The sequence below is a fragment of the Notolepis coatsorum genome (genome assembly GCF_963971535.1).
Source record: "Notolepis coatsorum genome assembly, chromosome: 6".
Classification (NCBI taxonomy): Eukaryota; Metazoa; Chordata; class Actinopteri; order Aulopiformes; family Paralepididae; genus Notolepis; species Notolepis coatsorum.
The window spans coordinates 188,978,357-189,001,147 of record NC_140170.1 but is presented as its reverse complement, the minus strand read 5'-3'; the positions used below and the strand labels follow the sequence as shown (position 1 = coordinate 189,001,147).

General features: G+C 41.2%; 1 protein-coding gene across 1 annotated transcript in view; it reads right to left on the bottom strand.

Moving 5' to 3' along the window:
- Positions 1 to 22,263, bottom strand: part of LOC311230660 (NACHT, LRR and PYD domains-containing protein 3-like) — a 32,908-nt gene extending 10,645 nt beyond the window's left edge. Inside the window, exons 1-5 of the mRNA XM_084317013.1 lie at positions 22,124 to 22,263; positions 8,943 to 9,207; positions 7,621 to 7,695; positions 6,649 to 6,723; positions 3,017 to 4,814 (exon numbers count right to left, since the gene is read on the bottom strand). Of these exons, the coding sequence (XP_084173139.1) occupies positions 3,017 to 4,814; positions 6,649 to 6,723; positions 7,621 to 7,695; positions 8,943 to 9,198 (2,204 nt within the window). The 5' untranslated portion in view covers positions 9,199 to 9,207; positions 22,124 to 22,263. The remainder of the gene's footprint in view (positions 1 to 3,016; positions 4,815 to 6,648; positions 6,724 to 7,620; positions 7,696 to 8,942; positions 9,208 to 22,123) is intronic.
- Positions 22,264 to 22,791: the final 528 nt, after the last annotated feature.

Here is a 22,791-nt window from a genome sequence, read left to right as displayed (position 1 = left end):
TGGAGTCTAGTGGGATATTCACTGACAGGATATCTTTGATTTTATTCACCACCTCCCCCCAGAACTTCTTGATTTTGTCACATTCCCAAATACAATGTATAAAAGTTCCCCGATCCTTGGTACATTTAAAGCACCTATCTGGTGTGTTGCTGTTGTATTTATTCAGTTTGACAGGGGTTATATAAGTCCGCATCAGCCATTTGTATTGAAGTAGTTTTAAGCTAGTGTTGGCTGTTTGTGTCTGAGCCTCCTCGCATGCTCTGTTCCAGTCCTCGTTTGAGATCTCCTCTCCCAAGTCCAGCCTCCATGACTCCAATCTAGATAATGACATCTCGTCTGAACCAGATACAATCCAGTTATAGAACATTGATAACAGGCCTTTGCTATTGCAGTTCTTGATGATAATTTTTTCCAAAGATGAAAGTGTAGGAATTGCCAGTGATTGGTTTTGCCGAGAGGAAATTAAACTTCTCAGTTGCAAGTATTTAAAAAAATGCTTCCTTGGGATGCTGTATTTTATTGATAGTTCCTCAAAAGGCATCAAGACCCCATCTTTGTAAAGGTCAGATATTTTACTTATTCCTTCTTTTGTCCATAGTTTGAATCCGGCATCCAGTTTGCCTGGTTTAAATGAGACGTTTCCCCAAATTGGGCTGAATTGCGAAATGGAGTTGTTTATTTTCATACATTTCTTTACCTCATACCATACATTAATCATGTTGAGCACTATGGGGTGTGTAGTATGTTTTCTTAAATATTTTGGCTCAGCTGAATACATGTATAAATGTAGTGGTAGTTGCATTGGGTATGCTTCCACTCCCATCCATGATGGTGGATCTTCCTTAGAGAAATAAAACATTACAGTTCTCAATTGTGCAGCCAGGTAATACCAATGAAGGTTAGGACAGGTCAACCCCCCTGCATCGAATGGAAGATACAACAGAGATAGGCGGACTCTAGGACATTTCTTGCGCCATATACATTTTGAGATGAGAGACGCAATCTTTCCGAACATTCTTACCGGTGGTGCCAGAGGGATATTTTGAAATAAGTATAGGAACTTTGGTAGTATGGACATCTTTAGTATGTTTATCCTCCCTATCACAGAGATGGGCAAGAACATCCATCTCTCTATGGATTTGAATACAGAGTCTATCATAGGTTCATAGTTTATTGATGCTATATTTTCTATTTGGGGTATTATTTTGATGCCCAGATAAGTGAAGCTGTTCGAGAGCTTGAAAGGGAATTCTTGTTGGTCAGAGGTTTTTCTCTCGTTGTCATTAAGCAGCATAAGTGATGATTTTGAGGCGTTTAGTTTATATCCGGAGATACTACCAAACTGGTCAATTATATCAAGCAGTGCGGGTATCGATGTATCTAGGTTTTTTAGGAACAAAATGACATCGTCCGCAAAAAGGGCTATTCTGTGATCGTTATTATCGATTTCAATCCCATGTAGCTGTCTGTTAGCCCTGATTGCTATTGCTAACGGTTCGATAGCTAAAATGAACAAAAGCGGTGATAAAGGCGAGCCTTGAGGGCAACCCCTGATGATATTAAAGGGTTTAGATGTCACTTCGTTTGTTAGTACCTCAGCTACAGAGTTTAGGTGTAGTAATTTGATCCAGTTACAAAAGTAATTTCCAAATCCAAATCGATCAATAACATCAAAAAGATAAGCCCATTCCACCCTATCGAAGGCCTTCTCCGCATCGAGCGAGAGAAGACCTGTGTCCCTCTCTCCTTTTTGGTTGTATAGGATGTTGAAGACCCGTCTGACATTGTGAAATCCCTGTCTCCCTTTTATGAATCCATTTTGATCATCTCCCACTATCTCTGGGAGCACGTTCTCTATTCTTTTGGCCAAGATTTTACTAAGGATTTTGGTGTCGTTGTTTATCAAACTTATAGGACGGAGGTTCTCGCATTTAGTATTGGTTTTGCCTGGTTTTGGGAGCAGGATAATCAGGGCCTCTTTCATTGATGCGGGTAAGTAACCATTTTCAAAGGATTCTAGGTACATTTCAAAAAGGGGGGTCACTAATTTATCTTTAAAGTGTTTATATAGGTCAATTGAGAGGCCGTCTGGTCCCGCTGTTTTTCCAGGTTTTAATGCTCCTATGGCCTCTGATATCTCTGTTATGTTTAATTGTTCGTCCAGGGTTTTCTTTCTTTCTTCAGAGATTTTGGGGATGTTAAGGTTATCAAGAAATTTAGTTTGTGTATCTTCACTAATGTTATATTCTGAGCTATATAGTTTTTCATAAAAGGTTCTAAATGTTGTGTTAATCTCTAATGGATCGATTATATTATTTCCATTTCCGTCCTCTATGTTAGTGATTGTCCTCTCAGTCTGTTGTTTTTTGATGCGCCATGCAAGGAGTCTACCAGGTTTTTCTCCTTGGTCGTAATAATTCTGTTTTAGCCTCATCACATTTGCAGCAGCTTTATCGTATGTTATCTCGTTGTATTGAGTTCTAAGTATTAATAATTGTTTTGAAATGAGATGTTCGTTCTGTCCTTTCTGAAACCTTTCATTCTCAAACATTTTGATTTTGGATTCCAGATCTCTAATTTCTTTCGTTCTTTCTCTTGTCGTTCTACTTGTGTAGCTTATAATTTGACCTCTAATATATGCCTTGAAGGGTTCCCATCTAATTGTGGCTGACGTTTGAGTCGTGTTAATTTCAAAGAATATATCAATTTGTTCTCCCAAAAAAAGTTAAATTTTTGGATCTTTCATCCATTTTGTTTGAAATCTCCATTTATGAGATTTGTGTATCAGTTTTGGCTCCACATATACCATAGACACAGCTGCATGGTGAGATACCATTAGTTACATTGAAACGTGCTATATTATTTCTTAATACATAATAAATAATAATAATAATAATAATAATAATAATAATAATAATAATAATAATAATAATAATAATAATAATAATAATAATAATAATAATACGTGTAAAAAGCATTAAGAGAATACAATGTATTAAGATATAAATGTACCCACAGAGATATATTCGAGTCTTTGACCACTGGCAGCAGCCTCAGAAGAGCCTCCTCTGAAGCAGAGTATTTCTTCAGCTCAAACACGTCCAGCTTCTCTTCTGATGTCAGCAACACAAAGACCAGAGCTGACCACTGAGCAGGGGAGAGTTCGTCAGTGGAGAGCCTTCCTGAGCTCAGGTACTGTTGGATCTCTTTCACCAGAGACTGGTCATTCAGCTCATTCAGACAGTGGAACAGATTGATGCTTCTCTCTGAAGACAGATTCTTCCTGATCTTCTCCTTGATGTAAGTGACTGTTTTCTCATTGATCCTTGAGCCGCTTCCTGTCTGTGTCAGCAGCAGGCCTCGTAGCAGAGTCCGATTGGTCTCCAGTGAGAGACCCAGCAGGAAGCGGAGGAACAGGTCCAGGTGTCCATTCTCACTCTGTAAGGCCTTGTCCACAGCAGACCGATAGAAGCGGTCTTCAGGTGTGCGTTTTCCCATCTTGTCCACAGCAGACCGATAGAGCGTCTTCAAGGAGGTTGACCCTGGTTCAGACAGTAGATTGACACCACTGCTGATGAATGAGAAAAAGACATGAAGAGCAGCTAGAAACTCCTGAATGCTCAGATGGACAAAGCTGAACACCGGCTCCTGGTGCACTCTCTCCTCTCTGAAGATCTGTGTGAACACTCCTGAGTACACCGAGGCTGCTGTGACATCAATGCCACACTCTGTCAGGTCTTCTTCATTGAAGTTCAGGTTGCCTTTCTCCAGCTGTTCAAAAGCCAGTTTTCCCAGAGACTGAATGATCTTCTTGCTCTCTTCATTCCAGCGTGGATCTGTCTCAACGCTGCCATGATACTTCTTATTCGCCTGTATGGACTGAAACACCAGGAGGTGGACGTACATCTCAGTCAGGGTCTTTGGCAGCTCTCTTCTCTCATCTGTTCTCAGCATGCTCTCCAGAACTGTAGCAGTGATCCAACAGAAGACTGGGATGTGGCACATGATGTGGAGGGTCCTTGATGTCTTGATGTGTGAGATGATTCTGCTGGCCTGCTCCTCATCACTGAATCTCTTCCTGAAGTACTCCTCCTTCTGTGGGTCAGTGAACCCCCGTACCTCTGTTACCATGTCAACACACTCAGGAGGAATCTGATTGGCTGCTGCAGGTCGGGAAGTTATCCAGAGGTGAGCAGAGGGAAGCAGATTACCCTTGATGAGGTTTGTCAGCAGCACGCCCACTGAGGTTGGCTCTGTGACATCAGTGCAGACGTCGTTGAAGTCTAGAGGAAGTCGACACTCATCCAGACCATCAAAGATGAACGCAACTGTGAACTCATCGTAGCTGCGGATTCCTGCTTGTTTGGTTTCCGAGAAGAAGTGATTAAGAAGTTCCACCAAGCTGTATTGTTTCCCCTTCAGTCGGTTCAGCTCTCTGAACGTGAATGGAAACATGAAGTGTACATGCTGGTGGGCTTTTCCTTCAGCCCAGTCCAGAGTGACCTTCTGTGTTAAGACTGTTTTACCAATGCCAGCCACTCCCTTTGTCATCATCACTCTCCGTCCAGATGTAAGGATGTCTTCAGGTTTGATCAGTGTTTCTGGGCTCGCTGGCTTCCTGGATGCTGCTTGGATCAGGCTGACCTCATGTTCAGTGTTGACCTCTCCACTCCCTCCCTTTGAGATGTGGTTCTCTGTGTACATCTGATTCAGAAGGGTTGGGTTTCCTTCTTTAGCGATTCCCTCAGACAAAGACTGGCACTTCTTCTTCAACTTAGATTTGAGTTTACGACGACACTTCACAGGAAGAGTCTCTGAATGAAGATAGAAAACATAGACAACATTAATAATAATATAATAATGGGCGGTCAGGTGGCGTAACGGAGATTGCGTTCGTCACCAACCCCGGAGACGCTGGATTCGCCTGTTCGAATCCAGCTCACAGCTCCGGGGTTGTCACCAGCTTGGCTGGCCGTTCACACTAATACAATTGGCAGTATTAGAGGGTGGGAGAAGCTGGCGGGGTGGGTCCGGGTCATTGTAAACAGTGACTCCTACAGTTCGGTCGGGGCGCCTGCTAAGCGCGGATAGGATCTAAGTGGGATAGTGTGATCCTTCCACACGCTACGCCCTCTCAGTGAGAATCCGCGCTGCCAGGTGAAAAGAAGCGGTTGATTGGCTGGACGTGTGTCGGAGGAAGCACGTGATAGCCTCCACTCTCCCAGACCGACTGTGGGGGGGTAAGTGCGCAGCGACCAGGAAGGGGATTGGGAATTGGCATAACGACTAACATTGGGATGGGAGAAAATCAGAGGAAAAAGGAGGGGGGAAAAGATCAATAAAAAAAAAAAAATAATAATAATATAATAATAATACTTTATTTGTATAGCACTTTTCATACAGAAGTTGCAGTTCAAAGTGCTTTACAACAGTAAAAAATATAGTCATAAGCGAGCATGAGCAAGGTAAGGTAAATCACAGTGTTTCACATTAGGACCTAGTATCCCAATAGGTTCTCTGTTTACAGTTTCATTCAGTACAAAAATAGTTTAAAATGATTCGGTTTAGAAATAAACTAAGAATTATAAAATGGAACAGACATACAACAGGGTATTTAACATAGAACAGTGATAAAATAGTTCAATTTTGAGCAGTGCTCTTCAATATTCAAGGGGCTTTCACAATTATTACATTTGGTAGTAATAATGGCACACAGTCTTAAATTCATCAGCAATGATATCAATAATGTATTTTTTTGGTAAATGTGGGAAACATATAACGTATAGACTTTTGTATATTCTGTGTCATTCTGTTATCTACAGTCATTATTGCTTAATAATATATTAGTGGTTTGACAACCTGGCCACAACTGGTCCTGATTTTGTGTGTTGTGTATTTAATTTACACCAGTGCTCAGCATTTCATACCAACATTAAATAATCACCAGTTTTACCACATAACCACTGGGGAATATATAGATTTACTGAGAGGTTTTTGAATGTATACATTTATAATTTCCCCTACTGACATCCATCTATTATTCAAATAGTAAAGACACTATTTTACTGTTATCCAGAGAGAAATATAATAAAGTAGTGAAGACAGAGTCTCTTACTGCCAGAGACATATCATCATATTAAACTAGTGAAGACAGAGTCTCTTACTGCCAGAGACATATCATCATATTAAACTAGTGAAGACAGAGTCTCTTACTGCTCTCTAGAGACATATCATCATATTAAACTAGTGAAGACAGAGTCTCTTACTGCCAGAGACATATCATCATATTAAACTAGTGAAGACAGAGTCTCTTACTGCTCTCTAGAGACATATCATATTAAACTAGTGAAGACAGAATCTCTTACTGCTCTCTAGAGACATATCATCATATTAAACTAGTGAAGACAGAGTCTCTTACTGCCAGAGACAATCTATGAAAAGCAGAATGCCAACAACAATGCCATCTGCAAGAGAACATTTTATATTAGTAAAATTACAAGCTGTTATAAATAATACTGATTCTTTTGGATCAGGCAGATAGGGCTAATTTCATTTAGCAGACAGAGACGTTACAAATATCTAAACCCACCACTAGAGCCTCTCCCTCTACATCAGGATCAATTCATTTATAATTAATGTTTCATTCACCAGTTTCAATAGGTCCAGAGGCTCCAGCAGTGCCTCCAGTCTCTGAGTCAGTTGATCTTGTCTCAGCTTGGACTCCTGGAGAACAGAGAAGACATCAGCAGCAATGATATCAATAATGTATTTTTTTGGTAAATGTGGGAAACATATAACGTATAGACTTTTGTATATTCTGTGTCATTCTGTTATCTACAGTCATTATTGCTTAATAATATATTAGTGGTTTGACAACCTGGCCACAACTGGTCCTGATTTTGTGTGTTGTGTATTTAATTTACACCAGTGCTCAGCATTTCATACCAACATTAAATAATCACCAGTTTTACCACATAACCACTGGGGAATATATAGATTTACTGAGAGGTTTTTGAATGTATACATTTATAATTTCCCCTACTGACATCCATCTATTATTCAAATAGTAAAGACACTATTTTACTGTTATCCAGAGAGAAATATAATAAAGTAGTGAAGACAGAGTCTCTTACTGCCAGAGACATATCATCATATTAAACTAGTGAAGACAGAATCTCTTACTGCTCTCTAGTGACATATCATCATATTAAACTAGTGAAGACAGAGTCTCTTACTGTCAGAGACATATCATCATATTAAACTAGTGAAGACAGAGTATCTTACTGCTCTCTAGAGACATAACATCATATTAAACTAGTGAAGACAGAATCTCTTACTGCTCTCTAGAGACATATCATCATATTAAACTAGTGAAGACAGAGTCTCTTACTGCCAGAGACAATCTATGAAAAGCAGAATGCCAACAACAATGCCATCTGCAAGAGAACATTTTATATTAGTAAAATTACAAGCTGTTATAAATAATACTGATTCTTTTGGATCAGGCAGATAGGGCTAATTTCATTTAGCAGACAGAGACGTTACAAATATCTAAACCCACCACTAGAGCCTCTCCCTCTACATCAGGATCAATTCATTTATAATTAATGTTTCATTCACCAGTTTCAATAGGTCCAGAGGCTCCAGCAGTGCCTCCAGTCTCTGAGTCAGTTGATCTTGTCTCAGCTTGGACTCCTGGAGAACAGAGAAGACAGAGTAAGTTAGAACACATCACACAGAACAGAGAAGACAGTTTGAACACAGAACAGAGAAGACAAAGTAAGTTAGAACACATCACACAGAACAGAGAAGACAGTTTGAACACAGAACAGAACAAAGAAGACAAAGTAAGTTAGAACACACCACACAGAACAGAGAAGACAGTTAGAACACAGAACAGAGAAGACAAAGTAAGTTAGAACACATCACACAGAACAGAGAAGACAGTTGGAACACAGAACAGAGAAGACAAAGTAAGTTAGAACACATCACACAGAACAGAGAAGACAGTTGGAACACAGAACAGAGAAGACAAAGTAAGTTAGAACACATCACACAGAAGACAGTTTGAACACAGAACAGAACAGAGAAGACAAAGTAAGTTAGAACACATCACACAGAACATAGAAGACAGTTGGAACACAGAACAGAGAAGACAAAGTAAGTTAGAACACACCACACAGAACAGAGAAGACAGTTTGAACACAGAACAGAACAGAGAAGACAAAGTAAGTTAGAACACATCACACAGAACATAGAAGACAGTTTGAACACAGAACAGAGAAGACAAAGTAAGTTAGAACACACCACACAGAACAGAGAAGACAGTTTGAACACAGAACAGAGAAGACAAAGTAAGTTAGAACACATCACACAGAACAGAGAAGACAAAGTAAGTTAGAACACACCACACAGAACAGAGAAGACAGTTGGAACACAGAACAGAACAGAGAAGACAAAGTAAGTTAGAACACATCACACAAAACATAGAAGACAGTTGGAACACATCTATAAACCTACTACAGCTGCAGGGCAGAGACTGATTCAAATTGAAGAAGATAGTTGATTGAATTGATTGATTGAAAAGTTTATTAACAGATTGCAGAATGTATTTTATAAGTATTTTAATATTATTCATATTCCCTTCATATTACATATCAAATAGTGAATGAATGACTGATGTGATATGAAGGAAATTATGCACAATCAACAAGGATCTATCTCTGCAGTTATTTAGGCTAGAGACCATCTATGAAAAGCAGAATACCAACAACATTGCCATCTACCAGATATACATCTTATATTATTATTTTCTTCTTTTCCTAAAAATGTGAACTGTCCCTTTAAACATCTATCTCAGAGGCAAGAGAGAAAATCACTGAAAGCTAAAGGCATACACATATTTATTCAAAGATAAAAGAGGTAGAGGCTGACATGAATACCTGCTTTTAGAACTTCCACCAGATCATTCCTGTTGAGATACTTCAGTATCTCCTCTGTAATCTTCACAGCTACATCAGAATAGTGCTGCACCATCAGATCCACCACGTCATGTTTGTCAGCCTTGTCCAGCGGGCCCTTCGGGATGGGAGGGTAGTCCTTCAGGACCTCTTGGTTCAAATACCACCGGAACGACTTCAGCTCCTCCTTTCTTAAATCCTCCAGGATTTTGGACAGTAGTTTTGAATGCGGTGCCATTGTTGATCACTGGTAAAACAGAACAAAGCTTGTAAATGTTTTCATCTTGAGACCCTGACGTATATTGTAATAAGCATATAGGTAGTTATATAGCATACTGGCCAATCGCGCCTCGCATGGTCACGTGCAAGTGAGGTGCATGTAAAATTTTTCCACGGGCCCAGTAGGTGCTGGAGAGATGATATCTCATAATGGCAGAGCGAGACGCTCAGCCAGTATTCATATAACTAGGGTTATAGGATAACCTTCGTTATCTAACACAGTTTACTGAAGGAGAGGAGATGATAAAATGAGGTTACCCCAGACTCCAATAGCGAGGGGCAATAAACTTGGATTCCCAAAACATGGTTTCCCTTAGTATTTTATTTGGCTGAGGCCCAGAGAGAGTTGGTTCAACACAAGGGAAGAATGATAATATTGTGCATTATTACATGGTTATCAATACTCTTTACATTCACCTGGTCCAGTGCATTGACCTTACATTCGTCAACTAACAGTTGTTCAATATACATTCAAACGTATAGTTACTCACGTATGGCACAGCATCTCAAGCTGGGGCGGAGGAGGTCCAGACTTCCTGTGTAGCCTAACTCCTAATACTTTCAGATGGGGTTTATATACCCTGTTATGATGACATCATACACTGTCACACTTGCCTGGCCAATCAGAGTGACATTCAAACATTGTATCCTCCATTCAGGTCCTACTTACAGACCAAGAGTGGCCTTTGGTTTAAACTTTATCTATGGGTGTGTCTTCACGCTGTAACTTGTCGCTAACATGTGACTTTAGATAATCACACTTCAACTGGCCATTTTTATTGCCTCCCTCCCTCCTTGCATTCCACCCAAAAACTGAATTTCAGTCCAGTTGGAGCTGTTTTGTAATCTTCACTCTGCAAGTAAATGATTTTTCCGGTTCGCACACACACATATTATTAGGGGCAAATACGAGGGAAATGCTCGCACTGTAGAGCATATATATAATTATATATATAATTAGTAAACTGTCTGGGCTTTGGTAAATTTTCGAGGGCATTTTGCCCCAAGCCCCCGTTAATATATGTCATGTATGTCATATATGTCTATATGAATTGAAAATGGGGGACCCTGATGGAAACAAGACAAACGTCTTTCTCAGGTCTGCATCCCCTTAACAATTGTATGTATTGAGCCGTACTGTATTGTACCCATTCTGCAATCTGTTAAATAAAGTTTTCATTCATTCATTCATTCAATTTCGAACCCTGGTTGTTGTTGTAGAACTTGAAGGCTAGTAGTAAATAAGTCTGCATCATTTGGACCTCCATGCTCCCGGGGGTCTGCCTTGATGAATGCTGTCTGGACGGCACTGAGAGGGACTGTGTCTATGTAACAGGTACAACCTTGTACCTGCCGCGTGAATATTAAAGGCAACCAACTTGTGTTCAGCTTTTCGTTCAGCGTTTCTCTGATTGGCCACACGGCCAATCAATCAATCCACTAGCACACGCCCTCGCACAAAGAGAGACGCGGCAAAAGCGCTGGTCGAACCAGCGGTGTTCTGTTGTGTGACTGTACTCTACATCAGTGTTCTGTTGTGTGACTGTACTAAACACTTCCACCACATGACCGACATTTGACATACAGTACACCTCCTATCTATGTTGGGATTATGTTTGGTCATGACAAAACAATAAAAATCGCTACTGTTAGTAATGCTGCCACCACCCACTTCAATTACAGAGCTCTCATATTTGCGAATGCATAAACTATATCTTAAATTATGGCGATGTGTCTAATATGGCTGTCGCGAAGTCATTGATAAGCGACAGCCATATTAGACACATAGCCATAATTTAAGATATAGTTTATGCATTCGCAAAATATGAGAGCGCGCCGCTGTCATTGAAGGGCTTCCTACAACAGAGCACCGCCGCTGCTGCTGCTGAAGCTGTATCAAGCCGGCGGCGGTGCACGGACGCCGGGGAAAAACCACCGCGTCGCCCCGCTGGCGCTTCAGGCTCAGCAGCCTCCACGGGCGAAATAACATATAACGTTACAGTTCCACACTGATGTACAGTGAGTGTCTAATATGGCTGTCGCGAAGTCATGCCTCTCCCTCTGACAATATCATAATGATGTGTTTTCTATATTATATCCACAATCATTCATCTAAAAGATTGTATGGGCTTTGATTAAACATGTAACCTACACCTACTGTAACTTACTGTACCTCTGCTTCCTACAGCACAGCAGGTAATGGCGTTAATCAATGGAACGCGAAACATAATAACGTTACGCTTTCTAGTTCAGCGCATTTCATAACTGTGTGGGCTTTTATACACGAGTGAATCTGGTAGTCTATGATACACAGCGTGGATCGGCTTTCAGAGGGAGAGGCATGACTTCGCGACAGCCATATTAGACACTCACTGTACATCAGTGTGGAACTGTAACGTTATATGTTATTTCGCCCGTGGAGGCTGCTGAGCCTGAAGCGCCAGCGGGGCGACGCGGTGGTTTTTCCCCGGCGTCCGTGCACCGCCGCCGGCTTGATACAGCTTCAGCAGCAGCAGCGGCGGTGCTCTGTTGTAGGAAGCCCTTCAATGACAGCGGCGCGCTCTCATATTTTGCGAATGCATAAACTATATCTTAAATTATGGCTATGTGTCTAATATGGCTGTCACTTATCAATGACTTCGCGACAGCCATATTATTAGACACATCGCCATAATTTAAGATATAGTTTATGCATTCGCAAATATGAGAGCTCTGTAATTGAAGTGGGTGGTGGCAGCATTACTAACAGTAGCGATTTTTATTGTTTTGTCATGACCAAACATAATCCCAACATAGATAGGAGGTGTACTGTATGTCCACTGCTACCGCAGCTGAACACAAGTTGGTTGGACTTGGAACAGCAGCCCAACGAGTACACAAGTTGGTTGCCGCGCTGCCGCTCGCTTGCTCCTTGGATTTCATTTGGGACGTGCGCTTGCCTGCGCGTGGGGCGCGGCCAATCAGAGAAAAGCCGAACACAAGTTGGTTGCCTTTAATATTCACGCGTACCTGCCACCAAACTTCGACCGCTCCTTGAGTGGGAGTCGAGCCCCGGGCGTCCGCACGGGGGGAAGCAACACAAACCGCTGCGCCAAGAGAGGAACTCCTCCCTAAGCGCTCACTTTGAATGCCTCTGGGGAGTGAGTTTTACTTCCATGCACCGTAGTCACACTATCGCGGTGCATATCCGTTACATCTATAAACCTTAGAGCCGCTGACCTCTTCTTTTTCAGACGATGACCCCTTTGATGCCGTTCTCATCGCTGATAAACTGAAGGAGGTCGGCGACAGACTTGAGTCGAGACGCAGAGTTTCAGGAGGCGCTGAAGCAGCTGAAGCAAGCGGTAGCACAACAGGTAAACACTACACACACACACACACACACCATCCAGACACCACACGCATCACTAACACTACACACACACACACCATACAGACACACACCATCCAGACACCACACACGCATCACTAACCCTGGCAGCGTTAGTGCCTTGCTCTAGCCATTGAGCTACACATGGAATTGAACCCCTAACCGTTTACACAGTTACCCTACTATTACACAGTAGTAGTAGTACTAATTTATATATGTTATGCCCAGTTTAATCACCTGTACATTGTATATTATTACTATTGCACTTTACTGTTACATTTGCAGTTGGACGGCATCTGGCTGGATGCCAAACTTATTTCTGTTGTGCTGTATGATGACAACTACATTTGACTCTAATCTAATCTAACCACCCGCCCCTGTTGTCTCACTCCACCACGGCTCACTCCCCGTGCAGGTCAGCGTAGCCACGCATGCTCCAGCAGGTCCTGTCCGTTTCCCAGAACCAGTTTGTCAACTTAGAAACCACACAACACACAGCTGCCACCGTGATGACGACATAATAATAATAACACCTTGTAGAACTGAGAGGCTGCAAGCAAAGTACTAGGGCTGTGTGTTAAATACTTTCGAAGCTTCGTTCAACGGGCGCGGGATTCGAACGGGGGAATACAATTTGAATATATTAAACAAAGAAAAGAAAAACTGGTTAGTTGGCTTATTGGCTAACCTCTCTCCTCTCTATCCTCTCTCTCCTCTCTCCATAGTAGTAGGGCCTAAAAAAAACAATGGTTTATTTCCGGTTGCCGACCGACCCTGCCGATTTAGGTGCGACCCAATATATTTTATGAGTTTAAAAAGAATATATATATAAAAAAAATCTAATTTTTTTTTTTTTTTGAATAAAGTTTTATAGAAATCTTAGTCAAACCTTTAGTATTATGGATATTAAACATGCTGGCAGAGTACATGCATCCATGTTGTTGTGAACATTTTAATTAAATAAAGAAATGCCCTATCCATAGTCGCCGTGGGAAAGAATACAAAAAAATAAAAATAAATCCCTACCTACCCATGGCCTTAACTGACAACCAACAGGAAACAAACTATATTTTTTGTTATGCCTAGTTGGCTAACCTCTCCTCTCTCCTCTCTCTCCCCTCTCCCCTCTCCATGGTAGTAGTAGTCAAGTCAAGAGTCAAGAGTTTTATTTGTCACGGCATACGAGTATACAATGAAATGTGGGTGGTCTTGCATCTAGCTAACCTCTCCTCTCTCCATGGTAGTAGTAGTTGGCTAACCTCTCCTCTCTCCATGGTAGCAGTAGTTAGCTAACCTCTCCTCTCTCCATGGTAGCAGTAGTTTAGCTAACCTCTCCTCTCTCCATGGTAGTAGTAGTTAGCTAACCTCTCCTCTCTCCATGGTAGCAGTAGTTAGCTAACCTCTCCTCTCTCCATGGTAGTAGTAGTTGGCTAACCTCTCCTCTCTCCATGGTAGCAGTAGTTAGCTAACCTCTCCTCTCTCCATGGTAGCAGTACTTTAGCTAACCTCTCCTCTCTCCATGGTAGTAGTAGTTAGCTAACCTCTCCCCTCTCCATGGTAGCAGTAGTTAGCTAACCTCTCCTCTCTCCATGGTAGTAGTAGTAGTTAGCTAACCTCTCCTCTCTCCATGGTAGCAGTAGTTAGCTAACCTCTCCTCTCTCCATGGTAGTAAAAGGAGCTCAAATGTTTAAAGGCTTCCAGATGTGCAAGATTGGGTTTAATAACCAAAAAGAAAAATGAAATAACACAATTAATGCAAAATGTGTGCAATGTTGAATTGGTGAGATCCAAACTGGAAAATGAACTTCCACAACTGTGCAGTGACCTGGGTGCAAGCAATGACTTGCTATTTTTTGTGAATTACTGACCACAGAGGAGATGCAAAGTGATCAAGATGACTGGTATGACCCCAAAGCGGAGTCTCTTCTGGAGTACAAGGCTACAGTTAAACATTGGATTGCTGCTGCTTCCGTTCAGAGTGAATCAAATGTTGTAAAACCAGGTGACAGAGTTTCACCAAGGTCAAGGTCAAGCACCACCAGATCATCTCTTGGTGATAACTTAAGGTTACTCTGGAATGTAAGGAGGCGGAACTTTTGGCAAGAGCTGACATGTCACGTGTAAATGATCTCTGACTAGAAACCCTTATGGAATACATGCAGACCAGGCTGCAGAAACAAATTAGTGGGGGGGGGGGGGGGGGGGGGGGCATAAACTGTTCTCGGGGGGGCACAATGGTTTTTCAACACAGGTTCCCTTTTATACGTTTCAGCTGGGACAGCGGCGCTGTGGCTTGCTTGGCGCTGCCCACGGTGCTGAACTAAACAGCAGAGAGGCAATTGAAAAATCTAATTTCTCTCTATCTTAAGAACATTCACTTATACAAAAACAGACTGAACGGATATATATAACAGACCTGCTGGGGCAGCGGACTGAGAGCAGGGGACACAGACAGGCTGGATAAGATGGTCAGGAAGGCCAGTAGCGTGGTTGGGCTGGAGCTGGACTCCCTAGCGAGGGTGGCGGAGAGGAGGAACCTTGCTAAGCTCCAGGCCATCAGGGAAAACCCATCCCACCCACTATACACATACTTGGCTGACAGGAGGAGCATGTTATAGGCCAGGGGTCAGCAACCTTTTTGACATGGAGTGCCTGTTTGAAATATAGTTGTAACTAGTGTGCCTCAACAATATTCCATGCATCGTAATTTTTTTTCTCATAATCAGGTCTTTTTAATGATAATTTTTACATTATTACATCATTATTGTTATTGTTATTATTAACAATATTATTATGATGGTTGTATCAACCCTAAATCTGAGTTGGGGGGGGGGGGGGTGCAATGCAGACAAACAGCTGCATACAGTGCAACCATTTCACTCACATTTGCCCATTCATTTTTGGACACATCACACACATTTTTGCTGCCCCCTGTGCCTATGAAAATGCCCCCGCGTGCCTATGCAGGCACGTGTGCCTAGGGTTGCCTACCCCTGTTATAGGCTCACACTACCTAAATGCAGTACTGAACGGCACAGGAAGTCCTTCATTCCGACAGCCATCAGACTATACAATGCATCACTGTGCCTCACTGCATCACTGAGCACAGAGTGACAGTTACCATCTTCCTGGACTCTTACTTTTTAAATAGCACCCTGCAATATTACACCTACTGTAGACTTCAGTATATTTTTACTGTATTTATTTACTGTATCTTTTATTCTATTTTCATTCTATTTCATTTTATTCTATTCTTAGGCCATTTGTTTTGTTATTCTTATTCGTGACTTGTTCTGTCTAAATGTTTAATCTAGTATCACTAAAGTTACAGTGTGGGTTCGAGTCCCTGTGATCTAGTATCACTAAAGTTACAGTGTGGGTTCGTGTCCCTGTGATCTAATATCACTAAAGTTACAGCAATATGTACTGGGAAGTATGTTGGGAATTACAGGAGTATTACTGAATAGAGAGCCTATTAGGATGCTAGATCCTAACTGTGATTTGCCATATCTTGCTATGCTCGCTCATGCCTGTATTTTTTATGTCCGTTCTATTTTATAATTTTTTTTACTATTTTTAAACTGAATCATTTTAAACTATTTTTACTATTTGTGTTACTGAAAACTGTAAGCGGAGAGCCTATTGGGATGCTAGATCCTAATGTGAAACACTGTGATTCTACCTGTCTATCTTTTTATGCTCGCTTATGCCTGTATTTTTTACTGTTGTGAAGCACTTTGAACTGCAACCTCTGTATGAAAAGTGCTATACAAATAAAGTTATTATTATTATTATTATAATGTTGAGTGATTTGCAGTGTCAAATTTCCCTCAGGATAATACATTTCTATTCTATTCTATATCTTTGAAAAGTCATTTATTCAACACTTCTGAATTCACTGACAAACTGAACTGAACTAACAAAAATAAGGTGCATAAAAAAGCAAACAAAATTCCTCCACAGGCTACTCACCATCATTAGTAGAGCGGCAAGCGGCGTTTGGGGACAGAGTGAAATCTTCTTAAAACACTGCCCCTCCACTCATTCCTGAAGTCCTTCTCAAATGCCAACTGAATTTAATTGGCCTTGCGTCGATGAAGCATACTAAGGCGATGTTCTGTAAAGACGTTCTTGAGGGTAGAAAATGAATTCTCACAGAGTGCCGTGCTAGCTTCAGTAGTGTTGTTGTTGACATCAGTTCCCACTAGGGCTATCCCCGACTAAGGATTTGGATAGTCGACTTTGATTGACAAATATTATTATTATTATTTTATTTTTTACCAGGGTGGCAGTGGCGGCCCGTACATTCTTCTCCATGGGGGGCGCTATACCAAACATTTTGCAAACATGTACCACGCATTGGCGAATATTTAATTAGGTACAACTATCACCATTGCCATCAATCAATATATGATCACAGTCAGTCAAATGCAGCCAATATGCCCTACACAATCAGAGAGAGAGAGAGAGAGAGAGAGAGAGAGAGAGAGAGAGAGAGAGAGAGAGAGAGAGATATCGCAACTCTACCTTGTTGTTAAGTTGAAACGCACAGTGGTCCAGCAGGCAGAAGGGCTTGATAAAGTATATCCACTCCACTGTCCAGACTGTGTTGATGTCCATGCATGTCCACACTGCATCCATATATAGCTTCTTGTTGTTAGCCAACAAGTACTGTGTGAGAGCTGTGTCTTTGCCCATTTCCGCGTCGAACAGCCTGCAAACTACCTGGCGTTCCTATTGCCCTGCTCCAAGACAAACTCTAACCTTAACCAACTTTGAAAGAGTGCCTAAGCTTAACCGCCGAAAGAACTTGCCGTCACGCTCCAAGACAAATAGCTGCATCACAACAACACAACAGCTAGCATAGAGACTATCTACTGTAACTAACCAGAAACTGGCGCTGGCCAATCAGAGAGAGCGTCTCCGTGAAATGCGGCTACGGAAAAAACTGACGTCGGCCAATCAGAGAGCGTCTCCGAGAAATGCGGCTACGGAAATTATAGACGCTGCTTGCTTAGACCGCTTCAAAACGCGCCCGGCTTCCATCATAATACATCATATTTCAACTCACAGCGCGTTACGCACTGATTGGCTGCGACGGATACAGCGATGAAACAGTGCACGGCGTGCACGCGCACTCAAAGCGATATTGCGTCTAGCCCGAGAGAAATGCGGCTAGGAGAAATCCTACGGTAACGGAACGTATTCTCTATCAGACAGTGAGTCACTTCCTGTTCAGGAAAACGATTATTTATATTTGATATATTAACGTTATATTGTGCATTGGAAACACAAACACTTAAAATGAGTAAATATTATTCTTTTAAACATGTTTATATTATTTATAGGGCTATAAAACAAAACAATTTTTTTTTCTTATTCTTCTCTCTTTTAACCAGGGTTAACCAGGGGGGGCGGCGCCCGAGCGCCCCTAGTAGCGAGCCGCCACTGCAGGGTGGGCACAGCTGACTCAGTGGGCGGGCCCGGCCCCCTAATGCCCGCCCATGGCGCCGGGTCTGAATACATGTGTTTCATGTGTAATGCTCTCTGACTAGAAACCCTTATGGAATACATCTGTTTCATGTTTCTTATCCTGAAACAATGTCTACTTGTACCATCCATGACGAATAAACACATAATGAGACACATAATACAAATGTACCCATAAAACTGCATATGTATTAAGCCTCTCAGAGTGTTAGTACTGATCTAGCGTCAGATTCAGTCTATTAGTCTAAATAAGGTCCTGCAGACGAGTGCTCCTGTTCACTGATCTAGAGTCAGATTCAGTCTATTAGTCTAAATAAGGTCATGCAGACGAGTGCTCCTGTTCACTGATTTAGAGTCAGATTCAGTCTATTAGTCTAAATAAGGTCATGAAGACGAGTGCTCCTTGTTACTGATCTAGAGTCAGATTCAGTCTATTAGTCTAAATAAGGTCATGAAGACGAGTGCTCCTTGTTACTGATCTAGAGTCAGATTCAGTCTATTAGTCTAAATAAGGTCATGAAGACGAGTGTTCCTGTTCACTGATCCCAGATCAACATTCCTGCTTTGGGAAGCTTTGTAAATATGGGACCAGATATCAGTAACAAAAGAAAAAATATAGCTTCATATCGATATACAGACGAATAATGTGTTTTAAAGTAATCATATTAGGGCAATATATGTTCTGTTATGCTCTGATGTAAGTTGCATGTTTGCAGCTTTTCCAAAGCTCCAAAGTTTCATCTTGTTAAAACTGGGACACAATGCTGCTCACCTTCTGACTGACTTCATCCTTCATGAGACACAATGCTGCTCACCTTCTGACTGACTTCATCCTTCATGAGACACAATGCTGCTCACCTTCTGACTGACTTCATCCTTCATGAGACACAATGCTGCTCACCTTCTGACTGACTTCATCCTTCATGAGACACTCAGTGTTTAAGTCCTTGGGGATTTAAACACTGACTTTCTCAAGAAGGACTCTACTATTTTCAAAGCTTGTGATACCTTTTGTAGATTGTTTGATCTTCATCAGATGATTAAGGAACCTACTCGTGTTACACACACCTCCCAAACCATTATTGATCTGGTTTTGGTATCGGATAGGACCAGGATAAGCAAAAGTGGAGTAGTAGAATATACTATCAGTGACCATTCCATGATCTTTGTGACTAGGAAGATACAGAGAAATATATTTAAGTGTCACAATACAGTGAAAATTAGGTCTCTGAAAAACTACAGCAAAGCTGCTCTCATCGAGTGTTTTAATAATGTAGATTGGGCAACTGTACTGAAATGTAATAATATTGATAACGCCTGGATATGTTTTAAATCTATTTTTCTAAATGTAGTGGAGAAACTAGCACCAAGCAAAGTGGTAAGGATCAAGCGTAGAACAGAGCCCTGGGTTACTGATGACATTTTAAAACTGATACATTTAAGAAATCTAAGTTTTTCAAAATTTAAGAAATCAAGGGATAATTCAGACTACCAAGAGTTTAAGAAACTAAGAAGTGAAGCGAACAGGGAGATTATGACAGCCAAAAAATCCCACTTTTCTGAAAAGATAGTCGAATACAGGAACAACCCCAGTAAATTGTGGAAATCATTAAAGGATCTAGGCTACAGCAAACGGCTAAAAACCAAACCTAGCAGCCTTAGTTTGAACCACGAGGGTAAATTGACCTCAGACAAAAAAGAGGTGGCGGAGGGGCTGAACACGTACTTTACATCAGTGGCAAGTAATCTGGTAAAAGATCTCCCACAGCATTCAGGGCGTTTCGGAGAAGCACAGGTTAATGAGTATTACTCACAACTAGAGCTGCAAGAGGACTCCTTTTCTTTTAGTAAAGTGACAGAGAGCGCAGTCCTCAAGAGGCTAAATCAACTTAATTCCAGTAAAGTGACAGGATTAGATCAGATGCCTGCTAGGTTTCTTAAAGACGCAGCAGAGAGCATCACACCTGCTATTACCCACCTAATCAATCTCTCCATTGAGCATGGGAAGGTACCAGCAGATCTATAGAGTGCTAGAGTAATCCCACTCTATAAGAAAGGTAATAAGTCAGACAAGGGTAACTATAGACCAATTAGCATTTTAAGTATACTATCAAAAGTCATGGAAAAAATCATTCATGAACAGATCAATACATATTTAGTGAGTAACAATATCCTATTTGAGCATCAGTCAGGCTTTAGACAATCTCATTCCACTGAGACTTGTCTGGTGTATTTGACTGACTGCATCAGAAAGGAGATTGATGCAAAGAAATTCTGTGGAATGATCATGTTGGACCTACAAAAGGCCTTTGATACGGTTGACCATAGTGTCCTTTTATTTAAATTGAAGGCGATTGGGTTTAGTTGGTCAGCGTTGAACTGGGTCACCTCATATCTATCAGGCAGGTCTCAGATGGTAGATGTAAACGGGACCTACTCCTCAGCCAAGGCGATCACCTGCGGGGTGCCTCAAGGGAGTGTCCTGGGGCCGCTCTTCTTTCTCATTTACATAAATGATATGAAGAATGCCTGTTCATCAGACCTTTTTCTTTATGCGGATGACTCAGCTATTCTGGTCTCCCATAAGGACTTGGCAGTAGTGGAGAGGACCCTTAGTGAGGAGCTATCAAATGTGCAGACATGGCTGTCAGATAACAAACTATCTCTTCATCTAGGAAAAACAGAGGCCATCCTGTTTGGATCAAAGAAACAGCTTGGTAAAGATATTGAAATGAAGGTAAGAGTAGGTGAGAAGCAAATAACAAACAAGGATTCTGTTGTATATCTAGGCTGCATACTGGACAAACACCTTACAGGAGAGGCCATGGCTAAAAAAGCCCACACTAAAATCTGCCAGAAAACGAAATTCCTAGCTAGACAAGGGAAACTACTGGACCAGGCAACACTTAAAATGCTAGCGGGCGCATTAGTACAGAGTCACTTTGACTATGCTGCCACCTCCTGGTTCAGTGGCGCTCCACAGGTCCTGAAAAATAAACTTCAGACAGCTCAAAACAAATTAATTAGAGTAGTCCTTAAACTACCTCCACGCACTCACCTAGGGCCAACTTTCTTTAGGCAACTAAACTGGCTTCCGGTCAATAAAAGGGTAATTCACATCAAATTAGGTCTCACACACAAGATAGTTCAAAATACAGGTCCGAAATATCTATCTAATTATTTTAATCGATTCCGTGACAATCATTCATACTCCACTAGAAGGAGCAGTACGGATTTTATTCTGCCAAGATTTAACTCCCTAATGGGCACAAATACATTTTTATATTCTGCAGCACTGGAGTGGAACAAGCTTCCAGTGGCCCTGAAAAACATCGAAGAGGGGGGGAGTTTTAGACGTGCCACAAAGAAATGGCTAGCCAGTGAAGTATAGAATAGCCATAGGAAGGAGAGGGTAGGAAGTGCTTTTTTGTATGGGGTTGCTATTATGTTTTATTCTGTTTTTTATTATGATGATCTTTGTTTTTATTATGATGCTCTATGTTTTATTATGATGCTCTATGTTTTATTATGATGCTCTATGTTTTTATTATGATGCTCTGTTTTAGTATGTTTTATTATGATGCTCTATGTTTTATGATGTCTGTCCATGTCCAAAATCAGGGACCATGATGGAAATAAGTGCTTGCACTTTCTCATGTTTTTATCCCTTGGATGCTGTCTTTTACTCCACAATAAAAATCAATCAATCAATCAATCAATCACAATGCTGCTCACCTTCTGACTGACTTCATCCTTCATGAGACACAATGCTGCTCACCTTCTGACTGACTTCATCCTTCATGAGACACAATGCTGCTCACCTTCTGACTGACTTCATCCTTCATGAGACACAACGCTGCTCACCTTCTGACTGACTTCATCCTTCATGAGACACAATGCTGCTCACCTGGTTTCATCCTTCATGAGACACAATGCTGCTCACCTTCTGACTGACTTCATCCTTCATGTGTTTCACCTCATATACATCATCATCTTTAATAGTATTTACTGGTTAGATTCTTACCTGGTGAATTCACCTCCAGCTCAAGGAGACATTCTGTCTTCGCGTGAAGAGGAAACCTTGAGAGAGAAGACACAGCTTGTTGTCCTTCGTCAGTCCTGAGTGTGTTTCTGGATGAGATCTGAGGGTGCGCTAACTTCCTCATAACTTCACTTTCAAAGTCTGGAGACATCAGGTGATCAAACCAGTCTAACCTGTAAGTGTCACCTTTAGGTATGTGCCCCTATTTATATCTTTAGGTATTGTAAACAGTGTATGTGCTCTTATTCATGTATTTATGTATTATGAACAGTGTATGTGCCTTTATTCATGTATTTATGAATTATGAACAGTGTATGTGCCTTTATTCATGTATTTATGAATTATGAACAGTGTATGTGCTCTTATTCATGTATTTATGTATTATGAACAGTGTATGTGCTCTTATTCATGTATTTATGTATTATGAACAGTGTATGTGCCTTTATTCATGTATTTATGTATTATGAACAGTGTATGTGCCCTTATGCATGTATTTATGTATTATGAACAGTGTATGTGCTCTTATTCATGTCTTTATGTATTATGAACAGTGTATGTGCCTTTATTCATGTATTTATGTATTATGAACAGTGTATGTGCCCTTATGCATGTATTTATGTATTATGAACAGTGTATGTGCTCTTATTAAT